At 38.4% G+C, this 22,679-nt stretch overlaps 1 protein-coding gene across 1 annotated transcript in view; it reads left to right on the top strand.

The window, feature by feature from the left end:
- The first annotated feature begins 318 nt into the window (after window positions 1-318).
- LOC580780 (alanine aminotransferase 1) overlaps window positions 319-22,679 on the top strand; it is a 35,661-nt gene continuing 13,300 nt past the window's right edge. Inside the window, exons 1-3 of the mRNA XM_030975838.1 lie at window positions 319-898; window positions 2,475-2,564; window positions 6,363-6,471. Of these exons, the coding sequence (XP_030831698.1) occupies window positions 635-898; window positions 2,475-2,564; window positions 6,363-6,471 (463 nt within the window). The 5' untranslated portion in view covers window positions 319-634. The remainder of the gene's footprint in view (window positions 899-2,474; window positions 2,565-6,362; window positions 6,472-22,679) is intronic.

Here is a 22,679-nt window from a genome sequence, read left to right as displayed (position 1 = left end):
AGTGCTACCAATCATACCGCGGTTTGAATTAATGTACATGGATTGTGCACAATTTATGTTTCTCAAAATTTCGATACAAAACTTTATTTCGATTAAACAGACACAAGACGAATATCCACTGATAGAAGAATCAAATTAATGATGAATGCAGGTGTCAAAAAGGTGACTTTTAGACATGAGGTTTACTAAATGGCAGGCTTTACTATCTAATTATGTTTAAATTACAATATCCGCTCATGCATAATTTATCATCCTCGCTTCGCTTCTAATATATTTCCTACAAAAATACACGAACCGCTGTACACACTTAGCCTACGATAACACATTTGATGACCTCGTAACTTTACGTAAAGTCGTTCGACCGCTTTGCTTTCGCTAAATTGATTTTGGCCATACTGCGTCTGCATATAGTTTACATCAATTCATCAATTCTTCGATTCTGATCACTGGACCACCACAAGGTTGCATAATAATATTATAATAAGCAGTGGTCTCTGCCACGAATCGAAATCGAGAGAGTGGAGCTAACGTACGATCACGCAGGCAAAGTGTGCTGTACGCTATCTGTGTACATTGACCGGCCGTAGTGCTAGTGCAGTGCAGTTTACGTGTATAGCGATATATACCTTTCATTATGTCAACCTTTGGTAGAGCCCGAGGTGTCGCGAGCAATTTCATAAGCTACACGCGACAACCAAGCATTTTGAGAATGGCTCTGAACGGGGAAAGATCTCTCCTCATCACGAACGGCACCATGAGTTGCCAAGGCAATGGAGTTTCGAAGAGGGGGAAAGTTTTGTCTTTAGAGACGATGAATCCTCATATACGTGTGATGGAGTATGCTGTCAGAGGCCCGATCGTCCAACGGGCCACGCAGATTCAGAAGGAGTTGGAAAAGGTATGGTGCGATGGCCTCTCCATCTCCCGGCACATCGGGCGCGGGAACAATTTGGCCCGGCATTTTTTCCCACAGGCAGGCGCGGTAAAATTGTATTAAACACCGTTGCGTTGCAAGATCAAGATAGTGGTTGATGTAATATATTCAGTCTGACTGACTGTGTTATAAATTGTCTGAAAATGTTTCCTTGACAACTGTACATTGAGTCAGTATTTCCTGTTACATCTGGTAAAAAATTAAGATAAATAAAGGAATTTAAATTTGTAAAACTGTTTTGTGCATTAAGAATTTAATTACAACAATGCATCATTGCACATAGTAACAGTGACTATGGTCAGAAACTCGAGCCAGTCAAGGTGATCTTTAGCAATATGTTCACTTTTATTAAGCCATAGTCAATGATATTGATCTAGACTATGTTGGTGTCATTAACAACATTTTCTAGGTTTTTTTTTAATTTTCATAGAAATAATGTTGCTGAATTTACATACATGTAGGTCTAATGAATTATTATATTTGTATAATATGGTTGACATTTGCTGATGTGTAACCTGTGTTAGTGCATTTATCCAATTCATAATGTGTTTATCGTATGGGAAGATATATTATAGATAACATTTGTGATATAATGTTAGATCAATGATAAACCTAAAAATCTGTCTTTATTTGTTGGGGATATGCATGTTCCGCTGGAGGAGAGTGTCAAAAGACAAAATAAGTGAAAAAAATCTCCAAGCAGATGAATTTTTTTTGGTTTTGATCAACAAAATTGTACTATTACCATTTTTTAAAAATTGTACAAGTGACAATCCAGAGTCCAGGACACGTGGACATGTACAACAAATACATCTTCATTTATTCATTTGACTTTGAGCAATATCTTGATATATTTTCTGTCTTTAAAAAAATCTGAAACCATCTTGATATTTTTGTCTGGAGCTTTACAAGCAACCAGTGGACTGAATATTACTAGCAATCTGAAGAAAAAACAAACAAAATTAATGAAAAAAAAAAGAAAAGATGCAACTGCTCTGGCATGAGATTCAGAAAATTGATATTATTAGTTTCATCTTTACCCAAATGACTACAAAGTTTATGAAGAAAAAAAATTGATGCAAATTTTGCCACTCTTCTGTGGGTATTGAATTGATAGCAGGTGTGCATTCTCTTCCACAATCATACATCATGTGGGTTTCAATTTCAAAATCAATTTAAAGGCTCCAATTCCTGTTAATAGTACTGTATTTGTATAGGCTTTACAGCTCTGTTTATATATATTTTTTCTTGGAAAATAATTATGTTGTGAAGGTTATTTTTTAAATCAACTTTTTTCAAGTTTTTTGTTTATCCTTTGGACATCTTAGTTTTGAAATGGCTCCAATAATATTCCCTCTGATCAATGTACATGACTACATGTATATTGTATGCAGTGGATAACATTGGAACTACTGTACCTTACAAACAATGTACATGCACCCTGTATGTATGTACAGTAGGTCTCGGTCTTCATTGCTTACAACCTTTTGGAAAGTCGATACCAACTTGACAATGTCATTTTTCTTTTCCGTCATGACAGGGAGTCTCCAAGCCGTTCCCGTCCGTTATCAAGTGCAATATTGGAGATGCTCACGCCATGGGCCAGAAACCAATGACCTTTCTACGACAGGTAAGTGATAGGGGCAAATACCCGAGGGATCTGTCTGCGCTTCGCACCCGGTCATATATAACCTTCTCTCTGTTCATTGGTACACAAACATGTAGTCCAACACGTAATTTGCGCTGATCTGGTATCAGGCATAGTGTAAGCCATAATATGTTACTGATATGTACAGTGGTTCAAGATAAACTTTTCTAGCTAGAAGGGCGTTGAAGGGCGTTGAAGGGCGTTGAAGGGCGTTGATACAGGCCACTGCTCACTTTGTGTAGCGTTAATTAATGCCCTTCTGGCTCTATTGAGACAAGATCTGCTGGATTCCTGCCTTTGTAGCTGATAGCCAATTTAGACTGAAGGAATGTTATATAAAAATTTGCATATTAAAGAATCGGTTATCGGGGTATAACTATAAGGAATCATTGTCTAGGGAAACTAACAGATTCATGAAAGTTTGCAGAAAATCTGAAAGGATGAAAGAATGAGAATGAAAAGCACAAATTTGTAAATCATTGAGTACACATGAATTAAGCAGCTCTCTACTTTTTATAATTTTTTCTAAAAGTTTGATTTGATAAACTTCTATTTATTTACTTCTACCTGTGCTGAGTAAATCCTCTGTGTGGCCATGCCTTGAACCGTAATGCATGGCCGTACAGAGGGATTTTTATGCCTCTGTTACGAAGTAGCCGGAGGCATTACCAGAGATGCCAACCCTCCCGATTTTATCGGGAGGCTCCCGATAATTCACCCCAACTCCCGACCTTACGATCACCATCCTTATCCTCCCGATTTATTTAAAAAAAAAAAAAAAAAAAAATGATTTTTTTTTTTTTTTTTTTTTTTTTTTTTTTTTTTTTTTTTTTTTTATTATGATTTTTTTTGGAGGGCGCTTATCAGTATATATATCTGTGAATTGAAAGAGAAATATCATCTGCTAACTTAAGCATGTAATAATTCCACTATGTTAAAAGACAAATTAAGAGTAGCGAAAGATTGTTTCAGCATATGGATCGCCGTAACCAATGCGTGGATATTGCCACAGAATCCAAATGGCGGAAAATCAGCAAAATAAGACCAGGAAATGGTCTCGGAAGTATAAGACCGAATACAGTATCAAGTACCTGTGTAATCGGAAGTCTGAAAGTAATTCATCATGCATTTTGTACAATTTTTATGTTATTTAAAAAAAAAAGGGGGAATTATTTAACTAAATACACATGTAAAATGCTCCAAAATAAGGCTCAGATTGCACCAGAGAGCATCTAGAACCCCAGAGCTTCCAGGGCCCTAAGGCGGGCCCTGGACCCCGGCCGCATGTGTCGGGCGCTACGCGCTCGAGATGTGCGCTACGCGCACATTAATTGGTGTCGATTACAAATCCTCCCTATTTCTGATTTCCAAAAGTTGGCATCTCTGCATTACATGTATGTTTTCGGGTTGTCCGTCCGTACGTACGTATGTCCCGTTCTCGTGATCGCGTTATCTGAAGAACCGATTGATGGATTCCTGCCAAACTTTGGTCATGTATGTATCTTGCAGAGCCAATGAACTGATTAGATTTTGGGGTCACGAGGTCAAAGGTCAAAGGTCACAGGGCTCATTATGTATGCAAAAACAGCTTGGATCGCGTTATCTGAAGAACCGATTGATGGATTCCTGCCAAACTTTGGTCATGTATGTATCTTGCAGAGCCAATGAACTGATTAGATTTTGGGGTTACGAGGTCAAAGGTCACAGGTCACAGGGCTCATAATGTATGCAAAAACAGCTCGTGATCGCGTTATCTCAAGAACCGATTGATGGATTCCTGCCAAACTTAGGTCATGTATGTTACTTGCAGAGCCGATGAGCTGATAAGATTTTGGGGTCACGAGGTCAAAGGTCACAGCGCACATTATGTATGCAAAAATAGCTTGTGATCGTATTATCATTAGAACAGATTGATGGCTTCCTGCCAAACTTAGATCATTTATGTATCTTGCAGAGCCAATGAACTGAGTAGATTCTTGGTTCATAAGATCAAAGGTCATGGGCTCATTATTTATGCAAAAATGGCTTGTGAACGCATTCTCATTAGAACTGACAGATGGATTACTATTTAACTCAGGACATCTTGCAGAACCAATGAACTGAGTAGATTTTAGGGTCATGAGGTCAAAGATCAAAGGGTCATATATGTATATGAGAAATTGCTTGTAATCATGATATTCTGAGAACCTGTTAATGGATTACAATTGAACTTGAATTTGAAAAATTTCTTTTGTTTCAGTTTGTAAAATTGCTCTATGACGGAGGCATCATTTTTGACTGCGCGCAGTCGAATTCCATCTAGTTCCTATTGGGGACGGGGAAAATGCAATAAATTATTGATAATTTATTGCATTTTTGGTTTTTAATTTGTGGGGGCTGCCCCCTACGCTAGTCCCCGCTGCGTACAGTCATGATTCAGTGGCAAAGCAATGGCCTTGTAACTGTGAGGCCCCAGGATCAAAACCGTGTTGATGTACCATATTAGTGCCCTTTTGCCATAGGTCCCCTAGTTGATAAGCATAGTATGCTTTACATGCTTTAGTAGTCATGTAAAACAAACATACATGTATGCAAAGTATTATTCAATAAAATCTGAGAATTTAAACTATTATTAAGACCTATTAGGAATAAATCATTGTCAAAATCATTCCATAAACTGGGGTAAAAAAATTATTCCACCTTTATGACCAAAGTGTACATGCATTAAGTTGACAAACTAGAAATACGCAAGTTTAACCAACAAAAGTGAATTAAGTGTTCGTAAAAAGGTTATCATGAAGGAATTTTGCAAATAATGAATACCGGTAATGAAATAGTTGCCTCATTATGAGCTGAAAAAAACTAACCAATCTGCAAGTCAATTGGAAGCTGAAGAAAGGTCAATCTTTCTTTCTGAGGGCAATCAGCTGCATATATATTTGATTTCTTAAAAATTAAAACTGAAGAGTGTATACATACTGGATTACCGGATTGTTTGCACTGTCGTACAGGTGCCAGGTGGTAATCGGTTACAAACATTTGGTCAAACTCATCAGATGTTTATTTTGGTCAAATTCAGTATCCCATAAGAGTGTAGACCTTTTGTAGGGAATAAATTGTGAATTTGTTGAAAAGAGTTACCGGTATTGCAAATTCTCCAATTTGACAGAGATAATAATACAAATTTGTATGCCTGTAAAAGATTGACATGTAGACCAATTAGTAGGCTTGTAACATGTATTTGTCTAACACTTCTTTGTTGATTGTTCACCATAATGGTTGGGTCAGAATTAATGATTATGAATGCTGTCTGTCTAGACAGTCTAATCTGTTGTATGTTTGCAATGGTAATGAATTTCAAAGCTCTACATTAAACCTGTTGACAAGTGAATTCTCTCTTTCCCATGGGCTTACCGGTAATACAGGATCACCTTTACAGGGGTCAGTTTTTCTTCTCAAAGGGTCCAATTGAAATTTCAGGGGTTTACATGTACAACATGTGCATGCAATGGGATTTGGGTAGAATATTTAGAACCCCTGTCTGTGTTGTGCATTGACATTTCAACTTATTTGTTGTACAAATGTACTGTACATGGTTTCATTGGAGACTGGAACAGCACTGTGAATTGACAAAGCAACCAGGCTTTAAGACTACACCATGTAACTGATTAAGATTTTATTTATTTGATGTCGCAATTCCAGTAATAACTTATTTTTAATTAAAATATTTCCATATTTTCTCAGAGTTTCTGGTGTTTTATTCTTCACATTTTCTTTCCTGTGGTATTCTTCAATCCACAGGTGATAGCTCTCTGTACATATCCAGCACTCCTGGATGATTCAAACTTCCCATCGGACGCAAAGCAAAGGGCACAGAGGATACTCAATGGATGCAAGGGAGGCAGTCTCGGTAAGAAATCTTAAGCCCCACTGTACAAGTTGTATCTACTTGCTCCCTCTATATAGAAAACCTCCCCAATCAGTGCCTGTTGGTCCCCCATGATCCTATTTTTCTTACGTTAATTGAGAGCTGAGTTGATGAGATAGCCACCTGTCAGTGACCTTGCTGGGTGGTCTAATCTCTCCTGGCTGAACTAGTACAGATGGCCTTTAAGTGAAAAAATATATGAAGAGACGATAGAGATGGTGTGGTCTAGTGGATAAGTCTCCAGACTGGGACTCAAAGGTACAGGGTTCAAATCCTGCCATATAGCACTAATGTTCCTCAAGTGATATACATTTATGCTTTCTTAGCAGTCAGGTAAAATAACTACCACCACTACTAATGAAAGAGTTACACGCAATGTGTTCAATCAAGCATACAATCTTTGTTAAAAAAGAAAGTCTAACCAATGACATAATTACTGTTATACATATGTACAAGCTTAGCAAGTGATATGATAGTGTAATTTATTTAATCAAGCCTACACTGTACATGTACATTATATTTGTAACCAACAAATATGATGAGAGTGTACAATGTAACTGTGTACTGTACTATAAAATCTACGTAAGCTTACACATGCATCTAAAGATTTGATTAAGAACTGTACCATGTGACTTAAGCATTTGATTTCGAGTGAATGTGGTGCCATACAAATCTCATATATTATTATTACTATATGTATGACGCAATTGTGCAAATATCCATTTCTGGGAAAGACCTTCACCCGACCTTCACACTGTCCGGGTCACTGCCCAACACTACCCACATACCTTTCCTTTCAATGAAGGCTGGTTGTAACCTACATGTACTGTACATCACACAAAGGAAATATTGTAATCAATTACTTCCAGTGTTTTGTAGGCCAAATTATATGCACATGTACAGTACAGTGTACGTAAGTCTTGTAAGTGGTGTATTGCCATGTGGTTCGAAATACAGGATGTCAGGGATGTATGGAAAGCCAAAGGGAAATAACCAGATTTGTAATGAGGAATTGACTCTTGGCTTCACGTACATGTACATTGACACATAATACAGTATGATTTAAGCCTGTAGTCTACATGTACATGTACATATATGACACACGATATAATAGAGAAAGAGCAGGAATGGGCCCATTTCAGGGCCAACTGCACCTGTAAACCTGTCAAAAGAATGTGTGGTGTAACCACAAACCTCGTTAAAAAAACAAAGTATAATAAAACACAATCATGATGAAGGCCTGTAGTCTAGATGTGTACATGTTGACACACAATATGGACAAACTGTAGATGTATTTATCTGCATGTCTTGTCAGTTGTCACAACTATACTTGTATTTTGAAGTACCGGTATATGTAAATATGAACTATTTTTATGATACGATATTACGATAAATACCTCATTAGGCTGGAACAGGTTATCAGGAAGATCTAGAATTATAGATAATGAGCATTATCAGTTCACAATGTAATCTGGAGACTGTTTATTCAGTGCCAGCAGTCTTGAAGTTCGAGAAAACGCCCACGTTTGCAAACTCTTAATCATATGTAGAAAAATATGACCCTTATGAAAAAAATATTTGAACTGCAGTAAACAATAGATAAGGTAATTGGTTGTAAAAGGCCTTAAAACTAATCCACTTACAGATAACATGCCCTTTTGAATTCATTAGACCATTTACACAGCCCATTTTTGAAAAATCATCAATATTTTTGGGGGACTGATATTTACACTGCTGGAAACACTGATAACAATTAAAAAAACCAGGGTAGTGCTCATTCTTATTTTTTGGTGAGTAGTGCACATGTGACGTGTGTCTTGCCGCTGCTCTGCATGCATTTGCATTCAAGGATCCATTCTCCCCGAGAACCCCCCCCCCCCAAAAAAAAAAAGAAAAAGAAAAAAAGAAGAAAAAGGTTTGAAGGCCTTGTTTACAGATCTTGTTTACAGATCTATAATACATTAATACTTATAAAGCTCTGAACAGCGCTCAAAATACACGGGGGCGATGGGCGATTCACCCCCGTGAGCTACATAATCGCCCCCGTCAGGTTGCTCACGGGGGCGATTGCACAATTAAAAATCGCCCCGGTGGAATTATAAAATAAAGATTATCTTTTCTGTTATAACTTTAACACAATATTGAGTTTCAATTTTCAAACCTTAAACCAATGAAATGGAACTAAGATTAGCGTGCAAGATTTCTCGTTTTATAGGCCTATTATTACTGATTCAGCTCGCAGTGCAGTGCCGCCGTCAGCAGTGGTTATAGGCCTACTGCGCCTTTAGAAGCGGTACGTGTGCACGCTGCCGCGCCATGTCTGCTGGAGCTGGAGGCGATCGCGCAAGGGCAGAAACATGGTCAGTTTTTCGTTGTCAGCAAATAATGAACCTCGACCAGTAAATCAATATTAGGGACTTTTAGATTTGCACGTTGAGAACGTGGACTGCAACGTGTGACCTCCTTTTAAGGCACTGCCAGTGCTTAAAAGGACGTCACATGTGACTGCCAGTGCCTTAAAAGCAAGTAACACGTCCACGCAAATCTAAAAGTCCCTATTGAGAAGAAGAGGAAGATGAAGAGAACAAGATGTCGTGAAAGGATATGGTAACATGGGCAGATCTACAGGGGGGGCAGGGGGTTTAACCCCCTCCTCTGCAAATCTGCCACTGTGTTGTAAGATCACTTTCAGATTAGGAGAAGTGTATTCTTTAATGAGTATTTTACATTGAATGGAACGTCTCAACTCAGTAAGCATGGCTGAGATTTGTAAAAGTTGTTTTTACAAAGAAGATTCGGGTGAAAAGCATTGCTTATTAAAAAAAAATCCTTGCATCAATTTGAATCACAATGATTATTTGTCGCATGATTCTTTTATTAAATAACCTTGTTTTCTTTTTTGTTTATTCAAACAAATATTCGCATCAATTTGAATCACAATCATTATGATTCAAGGTCCCGCCTTCTCCTCTCCTGAATCCAGTAATACACTTTGCAAAGCTGAACAGGACCATGTGAAAAACATTGCAGGGATGACGCAGAGATACATGTATGATGTACATGCAGAAAATCGTGGTATTAAGTTCTTGCATTCAGTAGGTGGAAAGCTTACAGTGAGCATCAGCATCTTTGGTTTGGCCCACATCCAGGGGTGTTACTGGAGCCGTTACAGTAATGTAGACCAAATAGTAGAGGCTACTATGAAATCCCGTGAGATAATCGTGCCAAAATTGATTTTTTTGGCTAACTTTGTTAATTTCGGGGTGCTGAATCTAAAAAAATTTGGTACCATTTTTTTCGACCACGTCTTGGGCAGCCATTTTGAATTTCAAAATGGCCGCCATAAATAGTTGCATTTTGAGCATTATTTCATATTATAGACATCATAGAAGGTTCAAATTTCGGGTAAAAAGCATGGCATTGATGTCTGATATAGTAATACAAATTTCCATGAAATTGTGCTTTGTTCCGGATAAGCCGCCATTTTGAATTTCAAAATGGCCGCCATTGTTAAGCCTATTTCAACTTGAATATCAAGTTAGAAGTGCATGGAAAGGTTAAAACTTGTTATAGGATCATCATTATGATGATATACATGCTTTAAAAGGAAATACATGCTTTGTTTAATGATGACCATTCTAATTAGCCGCCATCTTGAAATTCAAAATGGCCGCCATAATATGGTATTTCAGATTTGTAACACATATTGGGTATTGGAGCGCTTAAAATGCAAAATCAATCATTTTGGAAGGCATGTGATTCTAGAATCAATCACGGCAGTCAACTCCTGCTTTATATTGCGATATGTTGAATTGAATAATGACATATAATGCATGGCATAACCTGAGACTGATAAATCATGCGATTGTGATTTCAAAGACCAAATGTCTACCAAATGTACCTCCTTACAACTGTGTCTAAAATGACAACTAATCTTATGGATGTGAGTTTAGTTGCGACATTGAAACAACAATTTCTTATAATCTACAATTTTATATTCACCTAGTCAACATCGGGGCTATTCACATTCACATCATAGTCCTGTGTATTTTCACAGTCACAACACTTGCATAGGGCTGTGCAAGGCAGATGGTTCTTCTTGCAAGAGCAATGGCTTTTGCATTCCTTCCGACATGAGCATTTGACCAATTCCATGACTGCCTTCGGCGCAGGAAGCTCTAAACACTTGGTTGCACTGAATGTTCCTTCTGGGGAAAGCTCCCATCCATTTCCATCTAGAGGGGGCAGCTTTGGTTTTGGAACTTTGTATCCCTTGTTGACTCTGGCTACGAAGTTTGCCCTCTGGATGTGTGGTGTCAAGGATCCAAGGGTTGGTGGGAGCTTTTCTGCCTCAAGATTTTTTGCCCTGAATAACTCCCATCTAAGGTCACTCACTTTTGTGGCTTTGCTGTTTCTAGCATACACCTTGCAGACAAAGTCTTCCAAGACTGATAACACACTTTCCTGGTTGAAGTCTTCTTCACCTAATGTTTGGAATGCATGGACTATGTCACATTCTGGGTCAAGGCCCAAATACTGCTTGATCCATCTGCTCTTTGAGATGCCTGCAAATTTACCACCCCAATCGGCACCACTGAATGCATGTAGACCAAGCAAACCTTTGCTTTTTTCGCTACCAACTGCAGAACATCTCTCAGCAATGTCAATTGTACGTTTCGCATTTCCCTTTCCAGTGATGAAGCAAAGGCGACCTAAGACATTGTGTGTAGAACAAAGATCCATCAGATATACAAAGACGTCAGTGTCTGGAGAATAAACATCAATATCTATGATGTTCTCTGCTGCTTTTGAGGTAGCATCCAGTACATGCAATGGGATGAGTGTATCCGCTTCCTCATGTGTGTGATGGGTGAGTTCTGGATCAAACATATCTGGCTTGTTGGAATATGTAGCATTTCCGTAGACGACAACAACGTTCTTGCTACTATTTGTATACTCATGCAGAACAGCCTTTCCAAGATATTCTGTCAGTTGCGACTTGGTGTAGTTGTGAGACAGAAGAGTCTTCAGTGAAACGAGCTTGATGTTGGTATTGTCCTTGATATCAAACTTCACTGGTTCAATACCTGCAGTCCTTTTCCCTCTAGTCTGTGCCTTGAGGGAATCATCAATGTATCTATCAAAGATAACACGTGCTTCATCGTACTGGGATGCAATTTTCCTTATGCTCCTAACAAAAGCAGCAGCAAAGTCGGAGCAGTCAACCATTGATGGGGACTTCTTTATGGCCTGGACAACTGCCATGGCATCGATGATGCACAGTTTGTCTGTTTTCTTGTCTTCTCCTGATGTCTCTATGTTGGGTGAATCTTGCTGCTCATTGATCTGGTCTTCAGACTGACTATTCGGTTCAGTTCCATAGGTTTCTATGGCATGGATGAAAGAGCTTTTGTCTGATGGGATAAGGAGAAGGCCATCTGAGGTAAATAGCGACCTAGGAATGACAGAAAATTCATATTTTCCAATTGTGTCACCCAGTGAATGTATCATTCCAGGTCTGGACTGCTGAACAACGAGAAATCTTGCAAGAAGTTGGCGATCCTCTCTTAGCTTGACGAGCTTGGCTCCAATCTTACACTGTGTCTTCTTTCTGCAAGAGCTGGATGTCTTCAGTTTGGCCTTCCTCATTGGGTCCCAGATAGATTTCTTGGCCGATGACTCAACTATTCTGTCAGATACAAATTCTTGGAACATGATCTTTCCCTTTACATCTCTTTCAAGAATGTCCTCCTTGAAAGCTTCAGGAACTTGCATGTTAGATACCATATTCATCAGCTTCATTGACCTGATTTCAAATGGATTGCCCTCGCAGTGTCGTATGATTGCTTTCTTGATTGTTGAGGAATTTCTGTGCATGCGAAGAGCCACAGAACCACTGAGCTGATAGTGCTCCTTCGTAGTTTGAGAGTCATTGGTGGTACAACAGTAAGCATCTTGGAAGTCTTGAATGAGGATGACCAATTCAGGGGCAATCAGGAAAAACCTACCCAGTGCTTCTTCATTTTGTGTTATTCCAGTGATGCCGCCAGCTACTTTCACTTCCCTGATCAGCTGTTCCAATGTTTGGTCAACAAATAGGTTCGTGAATGGGATGCCAGATTTAGTGACCATGAAGTCCCCTGCCTTTAGTGCATCCCAAGTAGTAGGATCAGATGTCTTCAGCGAATGCATTTGAAGAAGGTAGATTGGCACGAGCCTAGCATACTTGTATAAGTCATGTGCAAAGTAGTACTTGACCTGCTCTTCCATGGAAGCGAGATGCAGCTCCCAGTTCCCCTGTCTGCTAGCTCGAATCACATGCAGTAAACTCTCAACTTGCTTCATGTAGTTGAGTAAGAATGTTGCCATCTCGTCATTCTCTTGGATGATTGTGGTTTGATAATGCTCTTTAATCATCGAAGTTACCTCCTCAAAAACCTGTTTAATGTCACTATCTCTCTCGTGTAACTTCTTACGAAGCTCTTCGCATTTCTTAATCATGCTGTCCAAGTGCTCATGATGTACTGATGCTTCAAACAGGAGATCATAGCACGCCATGATGTTGGTCATGTGGAATTCAATACCACGTTTGAACCACTTTCCAGTGAATATTTGGCGGATCGTTGAAGGGGAAAAGAGGCCTGCTTCAATGCTAATAGATTCCAAGCCACTGTCCTCGAGATATTTTGCAATTGCATGCAGTGATGCGAAGCAGGCATGGAGTTCACCAATTCGAAGAATCCAGTTCTTGTTCCCTGTGGAAGATTGAAGTTTGGTTGCTCTCTCATACAAATCAAGATCAAGGGTGATGACTGTTTTCTTATGAGGACCAACCACAGCAGCTGATATCCCTTGAGCAAGACTTAAGATTGTAAAGAGAGATGAATAGTCAGTGGGAGGTCGGCGTAACAGAGGAGCAACAATCGCACTCTTTGTCAAGGATTGATTTCCTTTCTGCTGTGCCTGAACGAGTAAGGAATTGGTGGCTGCCCAGGTTGGCACTACTGTCTTCTTCAGTGCTTTGGCTGATGAGTGTACACCAGGTCCTTCAGAAGTTTTAGTGCTTCCTTCACTTTGTTCAATTCCATGGACTCTGGAATTCCCACCTGAATTGTCTAGACTAGGAGTTGTCATTGCCATAGGCTGTTCAATATCCGAAACAAGGTAATGTTCAAAAGTTGCACCTGAAGTAACCGACTCCAAAGATTGCTCGTCCTCAGGTTGTATATCACTGTCCTGATCAGAATGGACGTGGAGGCTAGTCTCATCATCACTTGATTGTTCTGTAAGCGGTGATTGACTATCAAGAGGCTCAGTCAGTTGAGAAATATCAATGTGTAGAGATTCATTTGCAGCTACAGGGTGTGTTGCACTTGAAGTTGTATTTGACCTTGTAGAAAAGGATGCCATGAACCACGCCTTGTCATACATCTCATTTTCGCTGATGGCATGCTGAAAGGAGCCAAACTCAAATGAACTGGCAGTGATTGTTTTGACTTCAAGAGATGGTGGATGCTGTAGTTTGATGTCTACATCAATGGGTTTGACATCGTCTGGAATCCGGAGTGGTTCACTGACCGGGAGACCTGTGGTTGAGTCACTATCCCCACCCTGGTTCTAATTGATTACCAGAATGGTACCATGGAGAGTGTTCTGACCGTCGGCAGTGTTTTCAAGGAAGTCAATATTGTCCGCTGCGAAAAATAGAGACTTTCCTTTCTCAATGAAAGGTGGCAAACAAAACCCACCAGATGTCTCCATCCTTTCTGCAACTCCACTGGCAATCCGCTTTTCAATTTGCAGCACCTTATCATACGAGCATCCAATGTTCAAATGGGATAGAAGATCAACTAGATCTTTACTTCTTGTCTTCTTGTGTATTGTGAGTGCCAATCCTACTGATAACGGCGTTTCATGCCTCCTTCTGAATTCGGCATCTGATTCTGGTGAATATGCTGCTTGACGGTCAGTCTTGAAGTTAAGCAACATTTGCTGCGCCATAAGATTGACTGCTTTTCTTGATGATTGGCTACGTCTTCCCTTAATGCCTACGCATTTTGTGCCAAAGAGAACCCAACGAAGGAAACTGGTCAGTAGAGGAGGATGCTGAAATTCTGACATCGACTGGATACCTGTAAATTTCCATTTAGCAGATGAAGATGCAAGTGCCTTTCTTAGTATCGTAGCTGCTTCCTGAAGACATTCAACATCAGCTTCTTCTGTTTGTTGCTCATGAAGTTCAGAAACAGTTTTTCCAAGCAGCTTTTCACCTACGAGAAGTTCACTTTCATTGGCACGATGTGATTTTATGAAATTTACTCCTTCAATGTTTTCTGATATTATTGCTTTCAGGTGTTTTTTGTGGTGATAAGGTCCGGGGTCGATGTCATTGTCAGCAAGGAATGAAACGTACAACTCATTAACTTCATTCATCGTCACAGTAAACCCTTCATTCAAAGAACATTTCACAGCATTCAATATGTCAATATCAGCAATATGTTTGCCAATGTTTAATTTGGACCTCATCTCTGAGTTGGAGTAGCCCTGTACCTTTCGCTCATGATCCCTTAGACAATTTCTGTGATACATCAAGTCAAATGCAGAACAATCTGTAGGCTCATTAACATGAGCTAACGCCACACGTAATTTTTCATCTTTTGTGTTTGATTTGATGAACATTAATCTTCTCCCCATAGACTCTGTTTCTACTCTATGTAGTTCACCACTATGTGCATTTTTGCATTGAAACACACAATTTTTGGCATTCGGTGCAGAGCTTGATCTTCTTAGTCGCCCTGGTACATCTCCTTTGCTGCATGACGGTGAAACCGATCTTGAAGGCCGTCCTTTCTTTGGTTGGACTGCTGTCTTTGATGATGATGATGATGCATCAAGAACCCTTTTCTCTGCCCTTTTCAACTTCGCATTATTTACAATCTGTTTGTAGCATGCCCAATGAAAAACAGACTGAAAATATTGTTCATCTGTAAGACTTACTATCCTTTCCCAAACAGGAGAAATCGTAGTTTCCCCCAAAGAAGAGCGTTTTTTTGCAAAGTCTTTGAGTTTTTCTAGGGATGATTTGGATGGTGTCAAGTTCATTTGGGTTGATTCATCAGCTTGCAAACATACGATACACTTATTTGAACTTCGGCCGGAGGTCTCCATCTTGTCTGTTCGTTCAGTCCTGGAAAGAGACCGGATGACTGAATGAGCTTTAGATTTTCTTTCATTTCGAGCAAATTAATGAAGTCATAACAATGACAGCATAAAGGTGGAATGTAAATCGTTTGTAATGTATTGTTGACGTTTATTCACAAAATCTAATTTCAGTAAGATTTCAATATATTTTTGATTCATTCATTAATGCATCACTCACTTTTGTATTGAAAAGATAAAAAAATAATAAATCATTTATGTTCTCTCTTGGCTAACCTGGAAATTGACACACATGAGACAGTTTTGTTTCCTCATATCCACTCTTTCATCATTTAAGATCTGAATCAGACCCTGAAGGGAGTGAAGGGGAAAAACAGCAAAGATTATGCATCAATTGGTTACAGATTCACTAATCTGTTACTAGTTTGTAGTGAATTAAGATGTCCATGTTGGCATAAAAATTTCCCCCTAGATTCCATATTGATAAACACTGTTATTGTAGGGATCACAAATACATCATTGATAAATTTGCTTCCCTTGGAGCCTATTCCGATCATTTTGGGTTAATTATAATAACTTTGATAAACTGTTCAACACCCAGCACTCATAGGAAATAACACAGATACAAATAGCTACTGTACAGTACGTATGTGCGAGATGGTAACATCATTGACTTTGAGCAAAGAGAATACTTCACATTACACATATTCAAATGTCTATTTAAACATTCTTATAAAACAACAGCAACTGACATCTGTTTATCAACAAAGGTAAATGTACATTGTAGGCAAATTTAATAGTTTAAAAGGCCTACCTCTCAAATCATGTGGTATGGTACGTGACAGCTGCTCTGACAAAATCAGAATGCATAGAAGAACATTGTAGAGGTCTTGAGTCTTTACACAAGTAAATAGGTTTAGTGGGACAGTAAAACAATCTGTCAGTTGTGTGTAATCTGTATGGGACACAGACTTACATAGTGTATCTATACACATACATCCACGTGGGTGAGAGCACATGGGGAGCACATGTCATATCAAAGATGTATGCTGGCAATCTGCATAGACACGTGATACTGCATTCTGATGTGATGCGTGTCTCATCATGTCTTATCTCTGGAATAACAGGCCTGTATTTGCACACTGAAGTTTTAATACGTCCAGTCCAAGGAATTTATTTTTCTAGTTTTTCTTTAACACCACATTCAGTAACTGTTATATGTTATAATTAAGCCCCCCCCCCCCCCCCGGGTGGAAGAAGGGGGGGGGGGTGATGCGTTTAGGCATATATACGATGATCAAGATGACAGCCGGTATTCTAAGTACCAGGTCCTGCAAGCTTTAAATACAGATGAACTCTCAAAATGGATGATTCTAAGGTACTTTCAAATGAATTAATATAGCAAATGTTATTCCATGGCGGCCATTTTGAATTTCAAAATGGTGGCCAATTCGAATGGTCAGTTACTGGGAGCTTGTGTTTTGTTTGAAAACACACACAGCATCAGTATTATGATACTGTTACGGTACAAACCTTTCCAGGTGCTTATAACTTGAGACATGAGATAAAATAGGATTAGCAATGGCGGCCATTTTGAATTTCAAGATGGCGGCCAATCGAAATAAAGCAAAATTTTATAAAAATGTGTATTGATATATCAGACATCATAAGCATACATTTTATCCCACATTTGCACCTTCTCCAATGTCTATAATATGAAATAATGGTAAAAAATGCATTTTTTATGGTGGCCATTTTGAAATTCAAAATGGCCGCCTAAGACGTGGTCGAAAAAAATGGTACCAAAGTTTTTTGGATTCAGCACCCCCAAATTGACAAAGTTAGCCAAAAAAATCAATTTTGGCACAATTATCTCACGGGATTCAATATTGGGACATTACAGGCTGTACTAAAAGGTCGGGGGCCTTTTTAAGGTAGCAGCTTTGAATCTAAAACCCCAAGCTACAATCAAAGAAGGCAATTTTTTCAATTTGTCATTGATCTTGCCCAATTTGCCCGAATTGTATTTAATGCAGACATATATGTACATTTAGGTGTAATGTGTAATTACAAATTGCAATGCATACAAAAGCATATAGATTGGTGTGCTTACAGGTTCTTAGTTTGGTAAATATTGTGAACATGTATTGGACAGGCCTGATAATTACCCAATTTAAATCGGTTTCCCGATTTTTTTTTTTTCTCGATTTTTTTTCTTTATTTTCTTCTTCTTGATTTTAAAATATTTTTTGACCCAATTTTTTTTTCTTCCCGATGTTATCCCCTATTTTCCCGATTTTTCATGTTGATTTCTCTATATTTCTTTATTTTCCCCCATTTTTCCCCCATTTCCCCCCATTTTCCCCAATTTTCTTACATAAAAATTCCAAGTGTATTTTCTGCTTTTGAAAAATATCTTCAAATCTACATCTACGTTGATTCTTGGTAGACTGTTTGGTACCTCACCAAGTGTTTTGAATGTAACATCCCGTGTAAGGTGAACCTCACCTTAATGCAGATTAACAATTTGATGTAAAAAGCGTTTGAAATACAAACGCGAACTAAGACCCAAAACTTGTTTGAAGTTTATTCCTCTGAAAACTCAAACAAAAATGTGGAAGGCTGGAACAATGCCATTAACCCATACTTTTTGGTGGTGGAAATTTGTGGGACCTGGTACAAACCTCTGCAGCCAGGCTTGCAAGAAAAAGGAAAATTTCTGTTTACATTGAACCTTGAAATTGGAAGTCATTGTAGAAGGTTTGACCCTGGTGATGAACTCGGGATCTCACCCTTTTCACCTTGTTTCTCCCTGTTGACAAGTTAATGTGCAGCCATGTACATGTACATGAACTGGAATGTGCACTAGATGCATTCTATAAATGTTCAGCCGAGCTAAAATTACATGTACAGAGTAGGCGGCAGTAGGCCCAATTCCACATAAAATGTTCCTTTTTCGTTGTATCAACTAACAATAGAGTATAGATTAATCATCATCAATGGAATTTAGTTCTCAATGAAATGGTAAACATACATGTATGACAGGGTGTGATTGAGCTCCAAGGCCGGTATTCAAGTCAAGAACTACAGAAATATAATATTTTGCTAAGTTTTCGGCTTAGATGAAATACTTTGCCAACCTTAGTATTCAGTTGAAGCTTTCAAAGAATAGTGATCTAAATTCTATGGACATGAATGGTTCTACTAAATTTAAGAATAGCAATGAAAACAGACATACTAATTTACCTTTTCATCTTTCTGTTCATTCTTGCGATTTACTCCAATGGGTGCAAGACAAAAAACTTTAGTATGTCCTTTTTCATAACTGTCCTTCAAAGAGTGATCTTTTACTGTACATCGGTTATGTTCATACACTGTATACTGGGTGTGTGTATACAGTACGAATATGGTGCATTGGTATTGGATCGGTGCCAACTATCAATGAATTAAAACAATCCAAAGGAGTATATTTCATTATGTGATGGGAGCACATGTCGCAATTTTTACTCGCAAAGCAATGTGTGTTCAGTAAACAGATTAAGTTTGAGTTCCGCATGTTCTGGTGTGTGTCTGACTGTCTGTGCATGTGGATTGAAATGACGTACATGGTAGGGCTATTCCAAGTATGCTTGGTGTATTAAAGCTTCAACATCAACAATGAAAACTGTTCTCACCCTTGGAAAGATTTACATCAGTCATACATGTAATCCCATCTTTAAAAACAGAGGAAGGAATAATATAGATTTTTTATTATGAAGCTACGTTTGGCAGTAGCCAGTACTAGTAGCAATAACGTACATGTACACAAGTAAATTCTCTCATGTGAAAACGTACTGTAGGAACTGCAAGAGCTTTCGGCATCTACATACCGCATGATTCGTGTTGTGTACACTGTAGAGCTAGAGGCAATACTAGTACCTGGGTCACCGGGTAAAAAACATTTCTGTGGCACGAGTCCTGCGTATCTAATTTATTCTTCCACAGGGGCATTTGTAAGGTGTTTTTACTGCCACATGTTGGGACAAGTGTGTGATTTAAAGGGAGAAGGTAGTCAGTTTCCATCCATGTGCAGAAGGACATAATTCGTTGACACCAGACTTGGTGAAAATACCATCAAGAGGTGTTACGTGTAGAAGTCTTGCACACAGCAAACCTGTAGTCCCATCAAGAAAATAATACCCCTAGTCTTTTGGAAAGTCTTTGTGTGAGTGAAATGTAATTTTTTTAATGGGGGATGTGTGGAAAATGCAGAGCATGACACAAGGCCTGTTGTCAGAAAACTGGAGGCTAATCCTGGTGATAGACAACCCCAGTTATTGGGTAAACACCCGAATGGTGACGAATTCCCACCGAGAGCCCACTACTGTGCGTCCTTAAACTAGGCACTAATTCACCCTCTCTTTCATATTCACTGCAGAAAGTGGTAGAGCCCTGATTTGGTCCAAGCCCAAACACAGGGGTGAAGGATATCAGTATCACTTGCTTGGTGCTAGGTCAGGACTCATCAACCCTTTTTCCTATTCACTTTTCAATGATGATTAAGTATGGAGAATGGCAGAAGATTATCCACAATATCCACAAGACTCTTTTATGATAGATGAATAGAAAGAAGAACGATAGGGAGATTCATGTACATGTAGATTGTGGATATATACTTTAAGTCAAAAAGCAAACATACAGTTTGTAGGAACAATATGAAGTTGTGTGCGAGCCATGGAAACAAGGCATACAGTAGATGAAGTGTGCTCAGAAAGCTTGAAATAACTAGGATGGATAGCATGGTTTTGGATACAGAGCAAGTTGGTAGTACATGCTGCAGGTGTTAGGGACTCAACTGTGAATATGAAAACAGTGTACTTTAAAGAGAATCAAACAAGATTCAGCAATTTGTTGAATGAAACTGTAGGCAAACACGTATAAAAACAATTCAGGACTCGATTGGGAATATGAAAGCAATTTAAGAATACATATTAATAGAATTCATTTGATTGATTGATTTATGTTTGTCTTAAATGGTAAGCCAACATCTACGGTATATGATACATGACTCAAATGTGTACATTGAGAACGGTATAACATGAATATCAGACAATTTATTTGGTTTTGCCGTTTGAAACTGGAGGCCATCATCTAAAAAGTAAAATCAATTTAGCTGCAGACATGTTTTTGATAAAGGTTCACCGTGGCATCTATTCCACACTCCTAATCTTGAAGAGGTTCAAAGTGTAGAATAATAAAAAATAAAAAAATCATTATCAGAAAATGAGATATTATATGATAAAGTGTTGATAAAGTTATAAAGGAAAAGCTTTCAATAGTTAATTTTTAATTCTGATATTTTGTTTGTTTGATGAAGAACTGCTATTTTTGTTGAAGTTCATGTACCAGTCATCTGTTTAAATAGGAAAATACACTGTAGGCCTGTCAGAATTTGTACACAGTTGACAGTAGCCTACAGTGCAGTTGACAGTTGTCTTACGTAAATGTACATGTACATACATACATATTGCATAATACAGCTTAACCTGTCTATTAAAGTCACCCTAGGAAACACAAAAAGTGGCCACTGTAGACAAGTGACCTCTGTAGACAGGTTCTTCGCTACACATTTCCTTCTAGAGGACCTCTATAGATAGCTGGCCATTATACAGAGGTGGCCACTATTGCAGGTTTGACTGTGTATGTACATGTACTGTACATAACAAATTTAATGCATTATCAAGCTAAGGCCAAATAAATAAAAAAAACATGTTTAGCGTCCTGTTTTTTTGAAAAATAGGAAGGAGGAGGCCCTTTTTTTTTTTCTTTCAAAATGGCCGCTCAAAATGGCCGCTTGGTACATTTTTCCTGACAGTCGGGCTATTTTTCAAGATGGCCACCGAAACTTTTTTTTTTTTTTTTTTTTTAATCAGAAATAGATCCATTTTAGCAGTGTATTTCATGTTTATTTTCTTTAAAAAAAAAAAATCCAAAACAAATTTCAAAAAAAGCAACAAAAAAAATTAAAAATTTCAAAAAAAAATTAAAAATAAAATAGGAGGCGGCCCCCAAAAAGGATGCGGGCGGGGACGCTAAACATGTATATTTTGTTAAATGGCCTAAGCTGATCCCTGTGCAAGTACATGTACATTGTACATGTGGGCGGTGCAATGGACTTCATTGCTTAACAGTACAATTTACCAAGTGCAAGTACTTTTTAAAATGCGGGCCCTTAATACAGGCAAGCAATTTATTAATTGCTTATTGTGGGTGTATCCATGTAAACTGTACATTGTACTGGTAGTAGTTTATTGGTAATATACATGTACGTTTTTTGAGAGGGTGGGGTTGGGTGGATGGGAAGATAACACTAGAATGAAGACTTGATTTAGAAATGTACAACTTTAAGGTGTGCAAAAACTGCATGTACATGTATGTGTAGGCCTACCAAATGCATGTAAAGGTAATTTGAAAACAACATTTGTATTACAAACGTGACAAATGACGATGAGTGCTCCACTGCTCAAACACATTTTCACTGAAGTTATAAACACCCACCAGTATTAGTATTGCACAGATTGACCTTGGGCTAAACCTGAAGGATGCATGTTTTTTTTTTCCCTTTTTAATTTCAATAAAGATGATGAGTTTTACAGGTGGTGGACAGATATCATTTTTGTGGGAGAATTTTCCATTCTTGCATTCTATCAATGGTGCCTTACGGTGGGCTGTGGTTTTTTTTCTTGCAAAGGTTCAGTTAAAATCTAAATTGTGAATACATTTACATGTACATGTATGCTGATGTATTTGAAAACCATACTGGCGAGAATATTCATGAGAATACAGTGAAACCTGTGTGTAAAGACCACTCAAGTCAAGGAAGACAAGAAAATCCATCTTTATAGGCAGGTGGTCTTTAGTACAGTTTTCAATGAGAGATGATTTTCAAGGGAAATGAAAAATGACCTTGCTATAGACAGGTGTTCTTTCTTTGTAACAGGTTGTTGATAAAGTTTGTTCAACTCTACAGCCTTTATTATATGTTTAAGTCC

This window comes from Strongylocentrotus purpuratus, unplaced genomic scaffold (genome assembly GCF_000002235.5).
Source record: "Strongylocentrotus purpuratus isolate Spur 01 unplaced genomic scaffold, Spur_5.0 spur5_scaffold_8, whole genome shotgun sequence".
In the NCBI taxonomy this organism is placed as follows: Eukaryota; Metazoa; Echinodermata; class Echinoidea; order Camarodonta; family Strongylocentrotidae; genus Strongylocentrotus; species Strongylocentrotus purpuratus.
This window is presented reverse-complemented; position numbering and strand designations above follow the sequence as displayed.